This window comes from Crocodylus siamensis, chromosome 5 (genome assembly GCF_052110815.1).
Source record: "Crocodylus siamensis isolate JL-2025a chromosome 5, ASM5211081v1, whole genome shotgun sequence".
In the NCBI taxonomy this organism is placed as follows: domain Eukaryota; kingdom Metazoa; phylum Chordata; order Crocodylia; family Crocodylidae; genus Crocodylus; species Crocodylus siamensis.
Window position 1 is genome coordinate 198,207,624 of NC_143399.1, and position 15,329 is coordinate 198,222,952.

At 49.0% G+C, this 15,329-nt stretch overlaps 1 protein-coding gene across 3 annotated transcripts in view; it reads left to right on the forward strand.

The window, feature by feature from the left end:
- The window catches only part of LOC149865115 (mitogen-activated protein kinase kinase kinase 3-like), a 106,976-nt gene that overhangs the window by 39,396 nt on the left and 52,251 nt on the right, over positions 1 to 15,329 (forward strand). For all 3 annotated transcript variants that reach the window (XM_090047787.1, XM_090047789.1, XM_090047788.1), the window contains exon 4: positions 4,667 to 4,776. In XM_090047787.1, coding sequence (XP_089903913.1) covers positions 4,667 to 4,776 — 110 coding nt within the window. The remainder of the gene's footprint in view (positions 1 to 4,666; positions 4,777 to 15,329) is intronic.

Sequence of the window (15,329 nt, forward strand, 5' to 3'; positions counted from 1 at the left end):
ATAGTATTGTGAACCCCTCCGAAGCTTCCCGGGGCGAGCCTACAGAGGGATCTCAGTGAGCTGCGTCTCTTCTCTCCCCGTGAGGCTGAGTGAAATAGCAGCTGCTCAGATGAGCTCCTGCAAGCCGAGGCGCGACTGCGCTGCTGGTCAGTTCTGAAGCGGAAGGGCAAGCGCCTTGTGATATTGCTCAGACTTTGGCTTTCCAGCCTCTGTTCCCTCCAGAAAGCAACTGTCTGTATATAATTGTAAGGGTCCTTACATTGTATTCAACCGAGATTTCAGAGCAGCCAGACTAGCAATGACTCAGAGGAGCTGTCTCATGATTAACACCCAACTGGATCCTGCTGGAGGATGAGCGTGCCCTTCCTCTGACCAGGCCCGCACTAGCATTATTGTGCTGGGGTTGCTGTATGTTTAGCTGGTAATTGAGAGCAGGGCTCAGCCTGGTTGGTGCAGTCATCTAGGAAACTGTGATTGGGCTGGGATGGGAGAGAAGAGAAGAAATGCTTTTTGCAAGGGAAAGGAAGGAGGCAAATGGAAAAACTTACTGTGATCCCTTCTGGTGCTGTTTGGACCTGATGCCATGCAGAAAACGGAGACCCTTAGGTACAGACAAACTGGTGGCGTCGTGGTAGATGACAGTGGAGACCTTGGTTGCCTCTCCACTTCATTTTTTTTTTTCTTTTTTTTTTTCCCCTAGCTAAGGGTTTGCTTTTTACTCTTGCACTTCTGGACCTGGCTAGCTCTCTGGTCTTAATTAGTGGGTAAATGTAGCCCCAGTCCAGCCAAGCACTTAGTCATGCACATCCTCCCTCCGCTTGGCTCCGTTGAAGACAGTACCCCACTGACATCCAGCCCATACTTAAGGCCTTTACTGGATTGGCTCCTGTATATACTGCCTTCTTAGGGTATCTGTGGGCTCGATCCAGAGTCCAATGGTCTCCATGCAAGTCTGTCCTTTGACTTAGTTGGGCTTTGGATCTGACAGCCAGTAAATTCAAGTCCTAGCCAACCCCACCGTACAAGGCATCCTCTGGCCCTTTCTCCCTTCCCCCAGCTCACTGCACCACTTGCATCTTCCCCTTTCTGTTGCAAGCGCCATTCCAGATTTCATTTCTAAATCTGCTTGTTCCTCCTGCGAGTAAGAGGAACAGGGAAATGGCTCTCACGTGAGCGTGGGGTCACATCTCTTTTAGCAACAGGTGTTACAGAAGTGCATTGTCAAAATGCCGTTCCTGTCTGTATGTTTTTCCGCCGTGCAGCGCCGTACCTCGACCTCTGCCGCCCCCGGGCAAACTTTTAGTGTCTGGCCCCGTTACCAGAATCAACAGGTCATGAGTAGAAAGGACTGAAAGGTTTCACTGAATCCTTGCTAGTAGCAGGGATCCAGGTTTTCTCTGTTTTCAAATCCAAAATTCTCTGATTTTAAAAAAACCCCAAACAACAACACCCCAAATTATCCGATTAAAAATCACAAAATCCATGTCTTTCCATGATTAAAATGAAACACCACTATATGTATAGGTATCAGTTGAACACAATGTTTTATTGATACATATTTACCATTTTAAAGCAATTTGGAAGCCTACCAGTGGCCATAGCGCAAGGCTCCCTTCTGCGCCAGGTCCCGCTCAGCGGGTTGCAGAGGTGGTTCCTGCCTGGAGCTAGTTCAGTCCAGCTATATCATAAAATACAGTCTAAAACCCTATATATTTTAGCATTTGATTTTTTTTTTAAATCATAGATAGTCAGAGTTCCCCTGAACCCCTTCACTCACCAGGATGTGGGTCCAGCTGTGGCTGGCCCCCTTGCTGCTTTGTGGCACTGAGCAGCCCTGATGTATCTGTACCTGTGCCCTGCCCCTGCCCATGCTGTTGCCCCTCGCTCCCAAGCCACAGCCCCCTCCAGCCCTGCTCACTCCTGACCTGCTGCCCACAGGCCTCAGCCCCGCAGTGTGTGAAGAAGGTGGGTGGGTGTGTCGGGAAAGGGGGCATGTGGGCACAGGTGGTGTGTGGTGGGGGGCCGGGGAAGGCCCAGGTGATGCATCGGGGGAGCGGTGGGGAGGGCATGTGCCCCCCACCCAGATTTCTGTGCCCACAATAGAGGCCAGGGCTGCAGCTGGGCTGGATCAGCTTCAAACAGGAGCCACCTCTGCAGCCAGCAAGAGGTACTCGGCGTGGGAGGGAGCACTGTGCCACCATGGCCACCAAGGTGAGGCATGGTGGCAGCGCAGCAGTGCACAGTTGTCCCCCCACTCCACTGCAGCTAGGCGAGCAAGGGACACCTCACCTTGATGGCCATGGCACAACGCTCCCTCCTGTGCCAGGTCCCGCTCAGTGGGCTGCAGAGGTGGTTCCTGCCTGGAGCTAGTCCAGTCCAGCTACATCCCTGCACCCCGCTGTGGGCGCAGAAATCTGGGGGGGGCATGTCCCTTCCCACCCCCAATGCATCACTTGTGACGCCACCCCCCCTCGCCCCTTTAGATTTGCATGGAGGGAGCTCAAGAGCTGCTCCCCACCACACTGCCTGGCTGCTGTGTGCGTGTGTGTGCGCATGCGTGTGTGTGCACGTGTGTGTGTGTGTGTGTGTGCGCGCGTGCGTGTGGTGCCCCCTGCATCCCACTCCCTGCAGCCCCTTGCAAGCTGGACCTCTACCAGCCTGCAAGGGGAAGCCTGCAGTTCCTTGGGTTTTTCTCCTTTTTGCCATGTTTTTTCACAGCAAACACAAAACGGTTATTAGGGACTTCTGTGAAAAGCCTGGAGACCTTGTGAAAAATATCTGTTCTTACCTCAGCTCCACCCAGCTGCATCATGGAGTGGGTTGGAGGGAGGGGAAGGCATTACTATTTTCTTTTGTTTTCTTTTCTTTTTTCTGTGTCAGTTTTTTATTTTTTGAATAATTCATTTTTTCTTTTTCTTTTTTTCTTCCCATACTAAGGGCTAAGAAAAAATTTAGTTACAAGTTGTTGTTGTTGGGTTTTTGTGTGTGTTTTTTAATCAGGGGTGGGGAATCTCTTTTTCTACCCTTCAGTTTTTCAGTGGTGAAAACAAAAGGGGGCTTTCTAGTATAAAATCTGATTAATTTTCTTTTTATGCATGTGTACACACAAGTTATATATGCATATATGTATATATACTCACAACACACACACTTTATATATTTGCAGTGTGTGTATACACACATATATGCATGTGCATATATGTATATATACATATACACGTATGTGTATATATACACAAGTATGTGTTTATATAGACGTGTGTGTATAGATCCATATACACACATGCGTGTATGTGCACGCACGCACTATATATATTTATTTTCAATAAGTAGAAAACGGTGTGTGTGGTTTTTTCCTTTTAAATCAGCAAGATGACCAAGTCTTTAGACGTTTTGAGTACCCCCCGCCCCTTTTGCCTTCCAGCGTTTGGCTCGCTTTAGGTCACAGTTGTGGCGTAATTGGGGAGGAGAACTTGTTCTGTTCTGGGTGGACTCTGTTTTCCAAAGCCACTCTCTTACAGGCTTATTCATCTTGCAATCCTGCTACACATAGTGCTCGAAAATAGGGAGAGAGGAGCTTGTGCTGGTTTTGAGCCTCGGCATTTTGCTCTGCAGAAAGGACCAGGAGGGTTACAGTGGACAATAAGCTGAATAGGAGTCAGAAGTGTGCCCTGGTTGCAAAGAAGGCTAACCTGGGCTGCATTGGTAGGAGCATTGCCGGCAGATCAAGGGGAAGTGAACGTTGCTAATTACCTCCAGCTACTCGAGGAAATGCAAAGACTCCCATAACGTTGGCACTTGGGCTAGCCCTCCTGTGACATCCCACCATAAGCAGAGGGTGTCAGTTTTGTGGCCTGTTTCTTTTTGGGGGAAGCAACCGGGAAATGCTAGCAGTGTCCCTGGATGCTCTTCCTTACAACTATGGGGTCTGCATACTGCACCAGTCATGCCTTCACAGCGGAGTGGCTTCTTGTTAAGAGTGCTGTCTTGGTTTGAGAGTCAGGTGGGAGGCTGGGCATCCACTAGACACATTTGCTTATTAAGCAGCCGTGATTGTCCGGGCTTTGGCTCCAGGCATGGGCAGTTTGCTGGCAGAGGAACAGTGACCTGGGTTTGTGGGACTTGCAGGCTGGTGTCAGACCAAATGGCCTGGACCTGCCAGAACTCCTGGCACCCCCACAGACGCACCTGAGGACGGAAAGTGAGGTCCCACGTACTCCAGCCACTCTCTCTGTCCTCCCCCAGCCAGGCAGTCTTCCTGCTTGCCCCACTCCTCAACCTTTTCCCTTCCACCCTTTCCTGATTAGACTCTGTTTTCATGATGGAGAGTCATAGCGTGCTCACACCATTTCTGAGATTAAGTGAGAGTGCATGAAATGGATGTTGGAGGGGAGTAGAGGGCCTCATCCAAAGCTTTCTGTGTCAAGTGGAAAGATTTTTCCTTTGCCTGGGAAAATTTTCCCAGTGGGAGGAAAAGGGCAAAGGGAATTCTAGTCCATGTCGGGGGGAGAAGCCTGACCTGTAAAACATTCATCTTGAAAGAGGGCAGCTCCTCTGCTGTGATGCTCTGCATTTCTCTGTGCAGCCCCACGAGTGTGGGGAGGGTGCTTTGGGGGAAAGCAACTTGGCATGCAACAGTCACTCACTCATTTCTTCCTTTTTGCAGATGAAGAGGAAGCTCTCAACTCTATTATGAAGGATCTGGCAGCCCTAGGCAAATGCGGGGGACTGCTGGACAGCCACAGGAACAAAAACAGCCTTCACTCCAGCAAACAGGTGAGCTGCTTCCAGCTTCCCACCTGCATGCCTGGCGGGCCCGCACGGCTCCAGAGTCTCTTAGAAAGCAGTGTGTGGTGTCGTGCTTGTTTATGCAGATGGCGTGATGCCTACAGGCAGCTGTCAGGCTTCCTGCTGCAGGGATCTTGCCGTCTAATTTCAGTTCTGATGCAATACGTTGCAACACCCGGCAGCACGGACCAGCAGTGCAACATGAATTTTAGAAGCGTTGAAACCCACCGAGACAGAACAGTTAAGGCATCCATGTGAGCCTTGCGTCAGACTGGTCCCAAAGGCAGCCTCCAGTCAGCCCAGCTGTGAAGACAGGATTGAGCCCCCCAATTCCCACATGCAACTGGGACACACATTCCCACACGCACATGCATTTGCCAGCATCGCCTCGTCTCTGCTGGTTTGGATTGGATCTACTAACTCAACCCATTTCTAGAGCCAGCCAAAGTCACAGAGCTAGGTCCATAGCAGTGCTGGGTCTGAGTGTCTGGATCTTGAGCTGGCTGCGTTGGCCCCACAGTCAGTCCCTCCTTAGCTGTACAATGCATGCAGGATGAATGGCTTAATTTGATCACTGTCTGCCCTTCCTTCAGGCCAGACTGTGCCACTTGGGTCACCGCGGCAAGCATCTGGCAGTGGCGCTCAATTCCTAACTAGCCATAAATACTGCCTCTCTCCTAACTTCGTAAGTCTGACTCAGCCACTTTCTTCCTCAGACAACAACGGCGTGACTGTTTAAAATATGCTCTCTTGTGTGAGAATTTCCCTCAGTCGGGACCCGAGGCCATGCATAGATGCCTCCAGAGGCTGCTTGGAGAACCTCAGCTGTGAGGTGATGACAGACACACGGGGCGATGTGGGCAAGGAGTCTGGAGTCAGAAAGGAGATAGAGGATCAGGAATGAGGCACTGGCAGAGCCTTGAGGGGCAGAGGTGGAGCCAAGGACAGAAATGTCGATTGTTGGAAAAAGTCCGTCAAGAATTGCCTCCTTTCCAGATGTGGCGATAGCTGTGAAGTGAATTGGTCCAGCTGTAGCACAGAACGAGCCATGGTAGGGCAGGAGATGGTGAAGTGCAGTGGTGTCTAACCAAGACAACATCCTTTGGGTTTTGCTGACGATACGGGGAGGCAGATTTATTTCTTGCTGGCGTGCCAGGGGGCACTTGGCCAGGCCTGGTCCCTTTGAGGAGCTGCTGAATTATTTTGCTGTTCTTCCCCCTCATTGACCCCCTTCCTCCCTGATAGCAGTTCCTTATCAATTGACAAGTTACAGTGACTGGTGCTTAAACCCAGTAGAGGAGGTGTGGTCAGTCACCTGCTGTCACCCCGAATGCGTTTCTTGTGCCTATCTTCCTATAAGTGCTGCGGCTTCCTTGTGACATGCAGAGGTCTGTGGCCTGCTGTGCCTATAGCATGTACTCTAGGATTTTTCAGTGGAGGTCAGGAGTGCAGGTAAAGCCCTGCAGCATGCATTTGTTCCCTGATGTTAAGGGTAATTGCAACGGATGCTATGGGAGGTGGTGTTAGGGGATGTGGCATGATGTGGTACCAGTCAACACACTGGTGCAGTTGGTGATCTAGCATTTTTACATGTGCTCTGGAAGGCATGTGGGGGGTGCTTTAATAAGCAAGCCATGCTAATGAAGTGCCTGAACATTACATGTATCAGCATCCCCTATGCTGAAAGATGGTGGCGGGGCACTTTGAACTAAAAACTCATTGAGTGAACTTTAGTTCAAAGCACCCTACTGTCATTTTGCAGTGCAGGGATGCTGATGCATGTGATGCTGGAGTCTGTGCTCCAGAAGACTCAATTAATTGAGTTTGCTCTGACACTGGATTCCCAGTGCGTTGGAGCCGGCTCCCTGCACATGTATAGGAGCCCAAAGTGCCTGATGCGCTGCAAAACTGTTGGGCTGTGTTTGAAACAGTAACTCTTCATTGAAAAATGAAGCTAGGTGGGGGTCTGTCTTCTAGCACCCAGATGTAATAAGCTATTCTGTCCTGTTAATAGGCAGGGCTGTTTGCAGTTCCTGATCAGAAGAAAATAAATATGAGGCTTAATCCTGAATCCTCCTGGGCTTCAAGGGCAACCATGTATTGATTAGCTTTCCTTTTATTATTGTTTCTATTAGAGTTGTGCCTGTGAGCTCTGCTCCTGGAGCAGACTTGCGGTGTTAGGTGCTGTGCAGTCAAAAAGATCATTCTTGCCACAGAGTTTCTATTTATACCATGGTTGTTTGGGGAGATCCCAACCATGTTTGTGGCCCCGTTGTGACGGTTACTATACAGACACGTTAAGAGATGTTCCCTGTCTCAGAGATCAGTCTAAATAGACCAGCCAAACAAAGTGTGAGGCACAATATCCCTAGTTTACAGATGGGAAACTGAGGCACAAAAATTAAGTGACTTGGCTAAGGTCATACACAAATACCAAGCCAGAAGTTGAGCGCAGTCTCCCTTACTTAAACGGATCTGTATGTTTAATATTGATCTGGTGAGACTCTTGCTTATTAGGTTCCAGATGCTGCTGTTCTTCAAGGATGAGCCAGTTGCATGCATTATGTTCAGGATGATAGCTAGCTGCAGCATTTGTTACAGGTGCATTCTATCTTTAAGTATTTGAAGAGCTACAATAGAAATGTGGGAGTTGCGTATTAACAGTGCCGTCTGTATTTAGAAGGTCACTTTTTTTAATATAAAAATGCCTTTCAATAGATTCAGGTGTCCTGGCTTAAAGTTTCTAATTCTGAAAACTTTGGCCACGTTATGCAGTATGGACTCCCCAGTCGATAAGAAAAAAACTTTGTCCCTTGGATTGGGGAAACATTCATCAACGGTGATAGAGGTGCTCACACGACCTGGTGGATATTTGCAGGACAGCTCTAAATTGGTTCCATTTTTTCCTAGCAGGGAGATCCCAGGGGGTGGTGATGGTAGGCATTCGTCATCCCCTCGGGACGTTTCCAGGGGGGTCCCATAGCAATCTTATTGCTCCTATTGATCAATGTGTATATGATGCCGCTGGGTGAAGTTGTGTAGAGATTTGGAGCGAGGTGCAATCTATATGCTGATGATACCCAGGTCTACCTTGTCGTCTTTTCTGATCTTGGCCGTGATCCTTTCCCAGTACCTGGCTGAAGTTGGGGACTGGATGCTGATGTACCAATCAAAACTGAATCCAAGCAAGACAGGTGATGGTGGTGGGCAGACCATGTGACTTGGTGGAGCCTGGAACCTGTATCATTAGGGTTCAGCCTCTCCGTGTCACATGGGTTTGCAGCCTTGGGGGGCTCCTGGATCATTTGCTGCACCTGGATCTACAGGTGGTGGCAGGGGCTAGGAGTGCCTTTCACCCACTGCATCGATGAGAAGTCTTCGACCCTTTCTTGCAGAGTCCTATCACCACCATCATCCATGCTTTTGTAACCTCAATATTAGACTACTGCAATGCACTCTATGCAGGGCTTCCCTTGAAAACCATCCACAGCAGCCCAACTTCTGATGCAGGTGGGTCGCCAAAAGTATGCATCTCTAGTTCGCCAGCATCTGCACTGGATCTCAGTAGCTTTCCAGGTGCAACTCAAGGTGCTGGTTTGCATGTGTGTGGCCATAAATGGCCATTCCTAAGGGACCCAGCCATCCCATTGCAATCCCTAAGGTCATCTGAGAGCTGCTTACTTTAGGTACCATCAATAAGTCAAGTCTGCTTGGCAAAACTGTGTTGGAGGTCATCCTTGGCAGTGGTTCCTCAGCTCTGGAACTCCCTCCCCCCTGAGGCTGCCAGAGCCCAAGCCTGGACATCTTTCAGAAGCGTTGAAAGACTTTCCTGTTAGGGCAGCCATTTAGCAAATAAAGCTAAGCCGAGATGCTGCTTAGAGGGTCTCTGTTCTATCTTGATATTCAGGGTGTTCTTTGGTCCCTCTCCTGTTTTTAAGTTATTCTGTTTCCTAATTCTAAGCCACCCTGAGCCCTTGCTGGAAAAACTGGTATATAAATAGAAGAAATAAATACAGTCTAAGGGAGACTGAAGAACTTGCATGTCTTGTATACAGAATACGTGGCTAAGGTTGCACGGAGCTTCTCTAATTGCCTGAATCATGGCATGGAAAGGCCAGCAGTTCTCAACCAGGGATGCTAAGGGTGCCATACAGTATTAGCACTGTTAGGTGTGCGAACCCTTATCCAGGAATTGCAAGATAAACCCAAATATTTAAAAAAGGAATCCATAGTGTCAAAAATGCTCTGACCTGTGCTTTGAGTTCTTTGCAATGAAAGAATTGCTCTATCATTTTCTATAGTCAAGAAACAAGTGACAGCTTAAAATTGGCATTTTCCAAGAGGTACCTTGAGTCTGAAATGGTTAAAAACCACTGACTTGGACAAGTCCACTTACAAGTCCACTTCCTTTAGTATTGTGGCTTAGAATGAAATTTTAATTGATGTTTTGCACTAGCCGAGTGGCTACCAAGTATAGAAACAAATCATTGTTGACAATGATCACGTGTCTTTCATTGCTTTTCCAACCGATCCTCTCTGGATGCATAAAAGACCAGTCCCCTCCATTACTTCCTTTAGCATTTCTAGATGCACTCAGACAAAAATACATTGCACACATATGTCAGTTGTAAAGTGCAGCCTGGGTATAACAGCTGTCCAAGTGAACGACTGCAGTTGTTCAGCCCATGTTGAAGACCATCCAAGACGTTTACAGAATTGACCAGGAAAACTCAGAGTTGGCTCTCTACAGCTGCAGTCAAATAAGATGATCCAGCACAGCTTTGGATGCCTTGGAGGGTAACTTTTTATGCAACCCAATGGGTGGAGAGCACAGCAAGCCGTGTGGGGGATGTTTTGAGGATCGCTGGCATTTGAAGAGTTTTTCTGAAGTAGCGTACTTCTTTTACAAAGGCAGAAAAATCCTAGCTGTCATTTTGGAAGCTATGGAGGTACATACCGTATATACAGGGGCACAATTATTGACTTCACTGGAACCTAGGGAAATACCAGCGTTTCTTGGGTGAGCCCTGAAGAGCTGAAGTTACAGAAAGCGAGCGTCTTGCAAGGACGCTTGTTTACATGTGCACATGCACCCCACCTTAATTTATAAAGCAGGCTGCTGCATTATGTCATTCTCTGATATGAGCTTTAAAATATTGGCTGTCACTTGGCTTAAAAGTTGTTGTTGTTGTTGTGGGGATCCAAATGTTCTCTCTGATTACGGCATTAGTTCTTGGAAAAGCGTCCTGGTCCTAAAACCATTTGGACTGGTCCAACATTGGGTGTCTCGCATGTAGTTTTTAAAAGTAAAGAGACCAGATGTAGGCGTACTTAGTGTGTGGCCCCTTGAAATCCCAGGGTGTTGGATGATCAGCTTCCATGATTGGCACCTTGTTCTTCTTGCACACCCATGCCGGAGAATTACAGACCCAGAGTGGGCTGGACTGGGCTCGGGGAGGCGGAGGACACTGGAGCACAGCAAATTGCTGGTTCATGCAATTCAAATGAGTCAGGCTTGAGTCCGGCCAGAGCTCAGCCTGTGAGGCTGGGACCAGCCAGCTGGATGGAGAGTTGCTGGGGGTTTGCGTTCTGTTAGGCAGAGCTGGGTCATAAAATTGCAGTCTTAATTTCAGCAAAAATTCAAAACCTCCTTCCTCCAAATTCCTGTTTGGAAATGCTGTTGTGAGGTCTTGGGATTTATGGTTCAGATATACATGTTCCTATTCCCTGTTGTGGACCAGGCTTGCTGGTTGGACTTTACGCCCCTTGATACTCCATCCTCTCCTGTCTTGGAGCAGAGAGGCAATACGTCCTGGGAAATGTAGTCTGCTCTGTCAAGGAGACTGAAAACCTGAGGCACTTACAGTACAGCTCCCTGATTAAAGCTACCAAATGTCCCGAGTCATTGGAACAGCCTCGACTGGGACAAAGCCATCCCGATGTCCTGATGCAGTTCAAAAAGGGGGATTTTAGCTCGATTCAGCATTCTTGTCAGGGGGAAAAAAACCACTTAAGGCTCCAGAATGGGCCCAGACAGTTCTGCAGTGAGATGGAGCAGGCGGTGGCTTCGTGCTGGGAGGTAGCACAGAAGTAGTGCAGTTTAATGGCTTCGTGTGATGCTACCTTATGCTGATGAGCTCTGCTGAAAGGCAAAGCCTGTTGCACAGGCACCATGCAGCGCAAAGCTGACTGTACCACGGTGGCACACATGAAGCAGGCATGTGTCCCTCCAGTGGTCTCTGGTTCCCATCCTGGTTACAGCTCCCATAACTTTGGGGGGCTTCCTCTACGAGGTGCTATAACAGCACAGCCACAGATTTTGGTTTTGGGGCATTTAGATTTTTGGATTTTTATTTTATTTTATTTTTTGGAGGAAACAGTCACGTTCTCCCTGAAAAGCAAAGACTTCTTGTGAAAAGTCATGTAGTTGGCAGCCCAATTTTGCACCGAAAAACAATTTGGATAAAAGTGTTTTGAGCAGACCTCCTGTTTTTCACCTGTCTCTGTGTGTCCATCACAATCGGGACAAGAACGGGTGTTTTATTGCCTCTGTACTTCCTAGTCATTCCTCTGCGTTCTCCTGTCCTGTACCATCTCCTCCTCCTTTTCAGAGCTTTTAAACTGCTGTTTACATTTCTGGCTGCCTTTATTAGCATTTAGGATTGCGCAAAACTAGCTGATAATGTGTGCTGGTGTGGGCACGCACATTTGTGCGTGGTGCCAAACATCATCATGAAATTATTCATAACTTTGTTTAAATGCCCTGCAGCAAATCTAAATTTTTCTTTAGGCAGAATACTTGCGGCTGAGTTTCTCATCCAACTGTATGAAAACAGGGCTTGGTCCCAGGCTGAATGTTGAATTTCCAATGCCGGATTGCTAGAATAAGTGAGGAAGAAGAATAATTATGTCTAGCTGTTGTCCTTTTCCACCTAACGATCTTGTTTCTCCTCCATTTTACGAATGGGGAGGCTGAGGCATGTAAAGGGGAAATGGCTTGATTTGTCCACGGTCACTCTGCAAAGAGGCAGCAGTGCTGGGAGCTGAACCTGTGTGTCCTGAGTCCTGGCCCAGTGCTCTTCTCCATAAATGGCACTGCTTGCCTTGCAGAGGTAGGATAAATTGAAGTAAAGAGAGAACATGCTTGGCAGGGCACAGGAAATGTAACATAAAGAGAGACGGAGCACACGTCTGCATATCGGCTCCAACCTTTAACAAACTGGGGTTGTAGAGGGACCTGTCCCCGGGGATGGTCACCCATAACTGCTGCCAAAGGTTGCATCCTCGGCAGCAGCTGCCAGGGGGCCCTGCGGGCTGGGTTGGCTGGACCTGTCCTGAGTGAACGAATGTGGGGTTCTAGCATTCCTCCCAGAAAGCAAGAGGAAAAGAGGAAATGGGTACTGAGAATAACAGCAGAGGATGCCCTGCAATCTACTGTAGGAAGGAAAGGGGTGAGGGAACAACGAAGTGAAACCAGGAAGGGTAAAAGGGACCAGAGAGAAATGGAACAACACGGGCAGTTCAGAGAACAAGGGTCTGCGCAATGGATTCAGACGTAGTGATCAAAGCAGGAGCCGACACGTGCTATCGGCAAGATGTAGCTTTAATCTCTGGCTGTTCACCAGTCGTCTTCAAAGCATTGTCAAGAGGGACTGGCATCATTTTCTCCAGTGAACAGCTGGGGAAACATGCCCAGCATGCTGGAGGGACTTGCCTTGGGGCACTGTGCAATCCAGTGGCAGAGCTGGGAGTGGAACTCAGGCCTCCTGGATCCCAGCCCAGTGCTCTCTCCACTAGCTCTCCCTCCGTCACACTACACAGCTGCCTTTCCGCGGCTGGGAGTGTGCTTTTGAGAAGGGCATGGACGCATGTGAATCTTGCAAGCTGTAGGAGCAGGCTGCAAGCAGGAGCGGGTGGGGGAAACTGCCTGGTGCTGACCTTCGTCGTTTCTTCTGTGCAAAAAGAAAATTCCCATAGGACAGAGCAGCTCAGCTCACCCATCCACTGCCTCTCTCCCAGCAGGAGACCTCCAGGCTCTGAGCTAACCATGTCCCGTGCTCTTTCATCGTGAGGGAAGGGGATGCGCAGGACCGACAGAGACCAGGATTTCCTGGTAGCTTTTTCCAAAAAGGAAAAGGGGGAAGTGGGCAACATTTTATCTGTTTAAACTGCTGGAGAGCCTAACAGCTGAGTGCTCCATGCAGATAACTGCTCACGCTGTGGATCAGTCGTGTTCTGCCGTGGCCTAGATTATAACTAATATTCTGTTGCTAAAAACAGGGCAAAGTATAGAACGACGCCAAGTAAATGTTTGGTTTTTGGTTGCAGCCGTGTTGGTCTAAGGACAGAGACTTCCTCTGTCTGAAGAAGGGCAATTGCATTCGAAAGTTTGCAAAGATCTGTTTTTTCCCCAGCTACTCAGCTGGTCTAATGAAAGATAGCACATCTCCCCGAAGCACCTGGCCTGCCAAGTAAATGTCTGAGGGATCCTCTGCAGTCTGCCGCTGCCGCCATGCCTTTCCGCTGCCCATTAGACCCTGCGCTTCTTTCCTTTTACATGCCTTTTGGATGTGTGCCCCAAAGGTGACTTGCTTCCCAGCAAGAGCCTGGCACCTCCCAGCCAGGTCTGTATGCCCCTTGCCTGTCTCCCTCGGCTCTTTCCATCCCAGGCTGGTGCGCGTGTGTGCTTTTTATTACAAACAGCCGTGTGCTCTTCAGGGAACTCTGCATAAGATTATGATTCACCTCGTTTGGAAGGACTTTTTCCATTTTCCAACGCTTCTAATCTAAACCAGCGAAGCGATGCTGTTTCTCCCCCAGCTCCACTGGGAAAGGAGGAGTGGGGGAAGAGGGCAGCGTAGCCCCATTTTGGCCATATCCGGAGGGTGTGACCCTGTCGGCAGAACAAGTTCCAGGCATAAGCAGCCGGGTCCTTTCCTCCAAGCCGGTCGCATGAGTTGTGGTGGCTGAGACGTCTTCGGCTTTTGCTGTGGTTTTTTTTTTTTTTTTTTGTTCCCATTTTGCTTCTAACTTGCTGTGGGTTGAAGCTACATTCATGCCGACCCTTTTTTCCTTTGAAACCTTGAGGTTTCGGACCGCTCTTCCTTTAAATAGAATTTTTAAGGAAGGAGCTAAAAAATAGGAAGGAAAAAAAAACTTGGAAAGACCATGACAGGCTTGTGGTCACCAGAGTGGCTTTGTGTATATATCTCTTTCTTTTCCCCTTTTTAGGCTTGGAAGGTAACGAGTGAAATTTTAGAGGCCATTGGGTAACTAGGCCACGGGAAACTGCAGCCCAAATACCTTGGAGGAGACATTCAGGCAGAAAGCGAGGGAGCACTGTGCCTGCCAGGGCCTTTTTTAATGTAGATACTGTTTGCATTAAGGTTGGGCCAGCGGGTGCCCTCCAAGCTCAGAGCCTTACCAGCCAAGACATCGGGCAAGAAGTTTGGCATGACACCAAAGTTGTGTTTTAAATCACTGCCAGAGATGTGGCTTGTTTAAGACTGGGAGTGAGGTGTGGAGGGAGGGTGGTCAAGTGGCCAAGGTTTGAATCCAAAACAAGAGGGGCAGCCCTTCCTCTGCCACAGATTTCTGGCGTGACCTTAGGCCTCTCACAACTAGATCTTTTACTACAGCCCTGTGAGACTAAGTAGGGCCTCAAATATAGGTTTTTTGCTTTTTGGGTGATTGCATTAACTCCTAGCCCAGTGCTTCTCGACCGTTTTAGACTCAAGGCACCCCTTGGAAAAGCCCCCCCCCAACCCCATGAGCTGCACTAGAGCTGCACGATGAACCTGGGCCAGCCTGGCCTATTTCCCTGCTGCTGCATGCAGCTTCCCGAGCTGGCTGGAGCTGGGCACTGCCGCGGGGGTCCACCTGCACGGACTATGAGCACCCCAAGAGCCTACTCTCTCCTGCTGCTGCCGCCGCCACTGGCAGGGACTGTGCACCATGGCGGGGAGGGGGGCACGCACACAGCCCACCGTACCCCCTCCCCCCCAGCTGGGACCCGGATCTTGGTTGGGACTTGGAGGCACCACCAAAAGTCAGTGGTGGTGGCCTACAGCAGAAGCTGAGAGTATTGAGCAAAGCTGAGACTAGCATGAATTTAAATGCTATTAGCTGCAGATCTGATAACGCATAAAATGAGAGATTTCGAAACTGCATCGTGAGCACATTGCTCCTCTCTTTATTGTGCCTCCCCCAGCTCATGTATTTTAAAACCCTAGCTTATTTGGGTGCTTTTTATATTAGCCTGTCCAAAAACCGCTCTAAATAAATAAAGTGTCGTCCCCCCCCTTGCATCCAGCTTGTTTGTTTTTCTCCTTGCAAGTGGAGCACAGTTATATGGGGCAGCTGGCGTATTTGGGTTGGCCATATGCCAGAGGAGATCGGCCGGTTGTTGATGCAGAAGAAAAGGATGCAGCAGGTTTTTTCCTCTCCGGAGTTGTTACTAGTGTTGTGACATTTTTCCAGCAACAAGCTGTTTTGAAACGTGCTTGTCCGAGAAGCTGTTTTGATTAGCATAAACCTGCGTT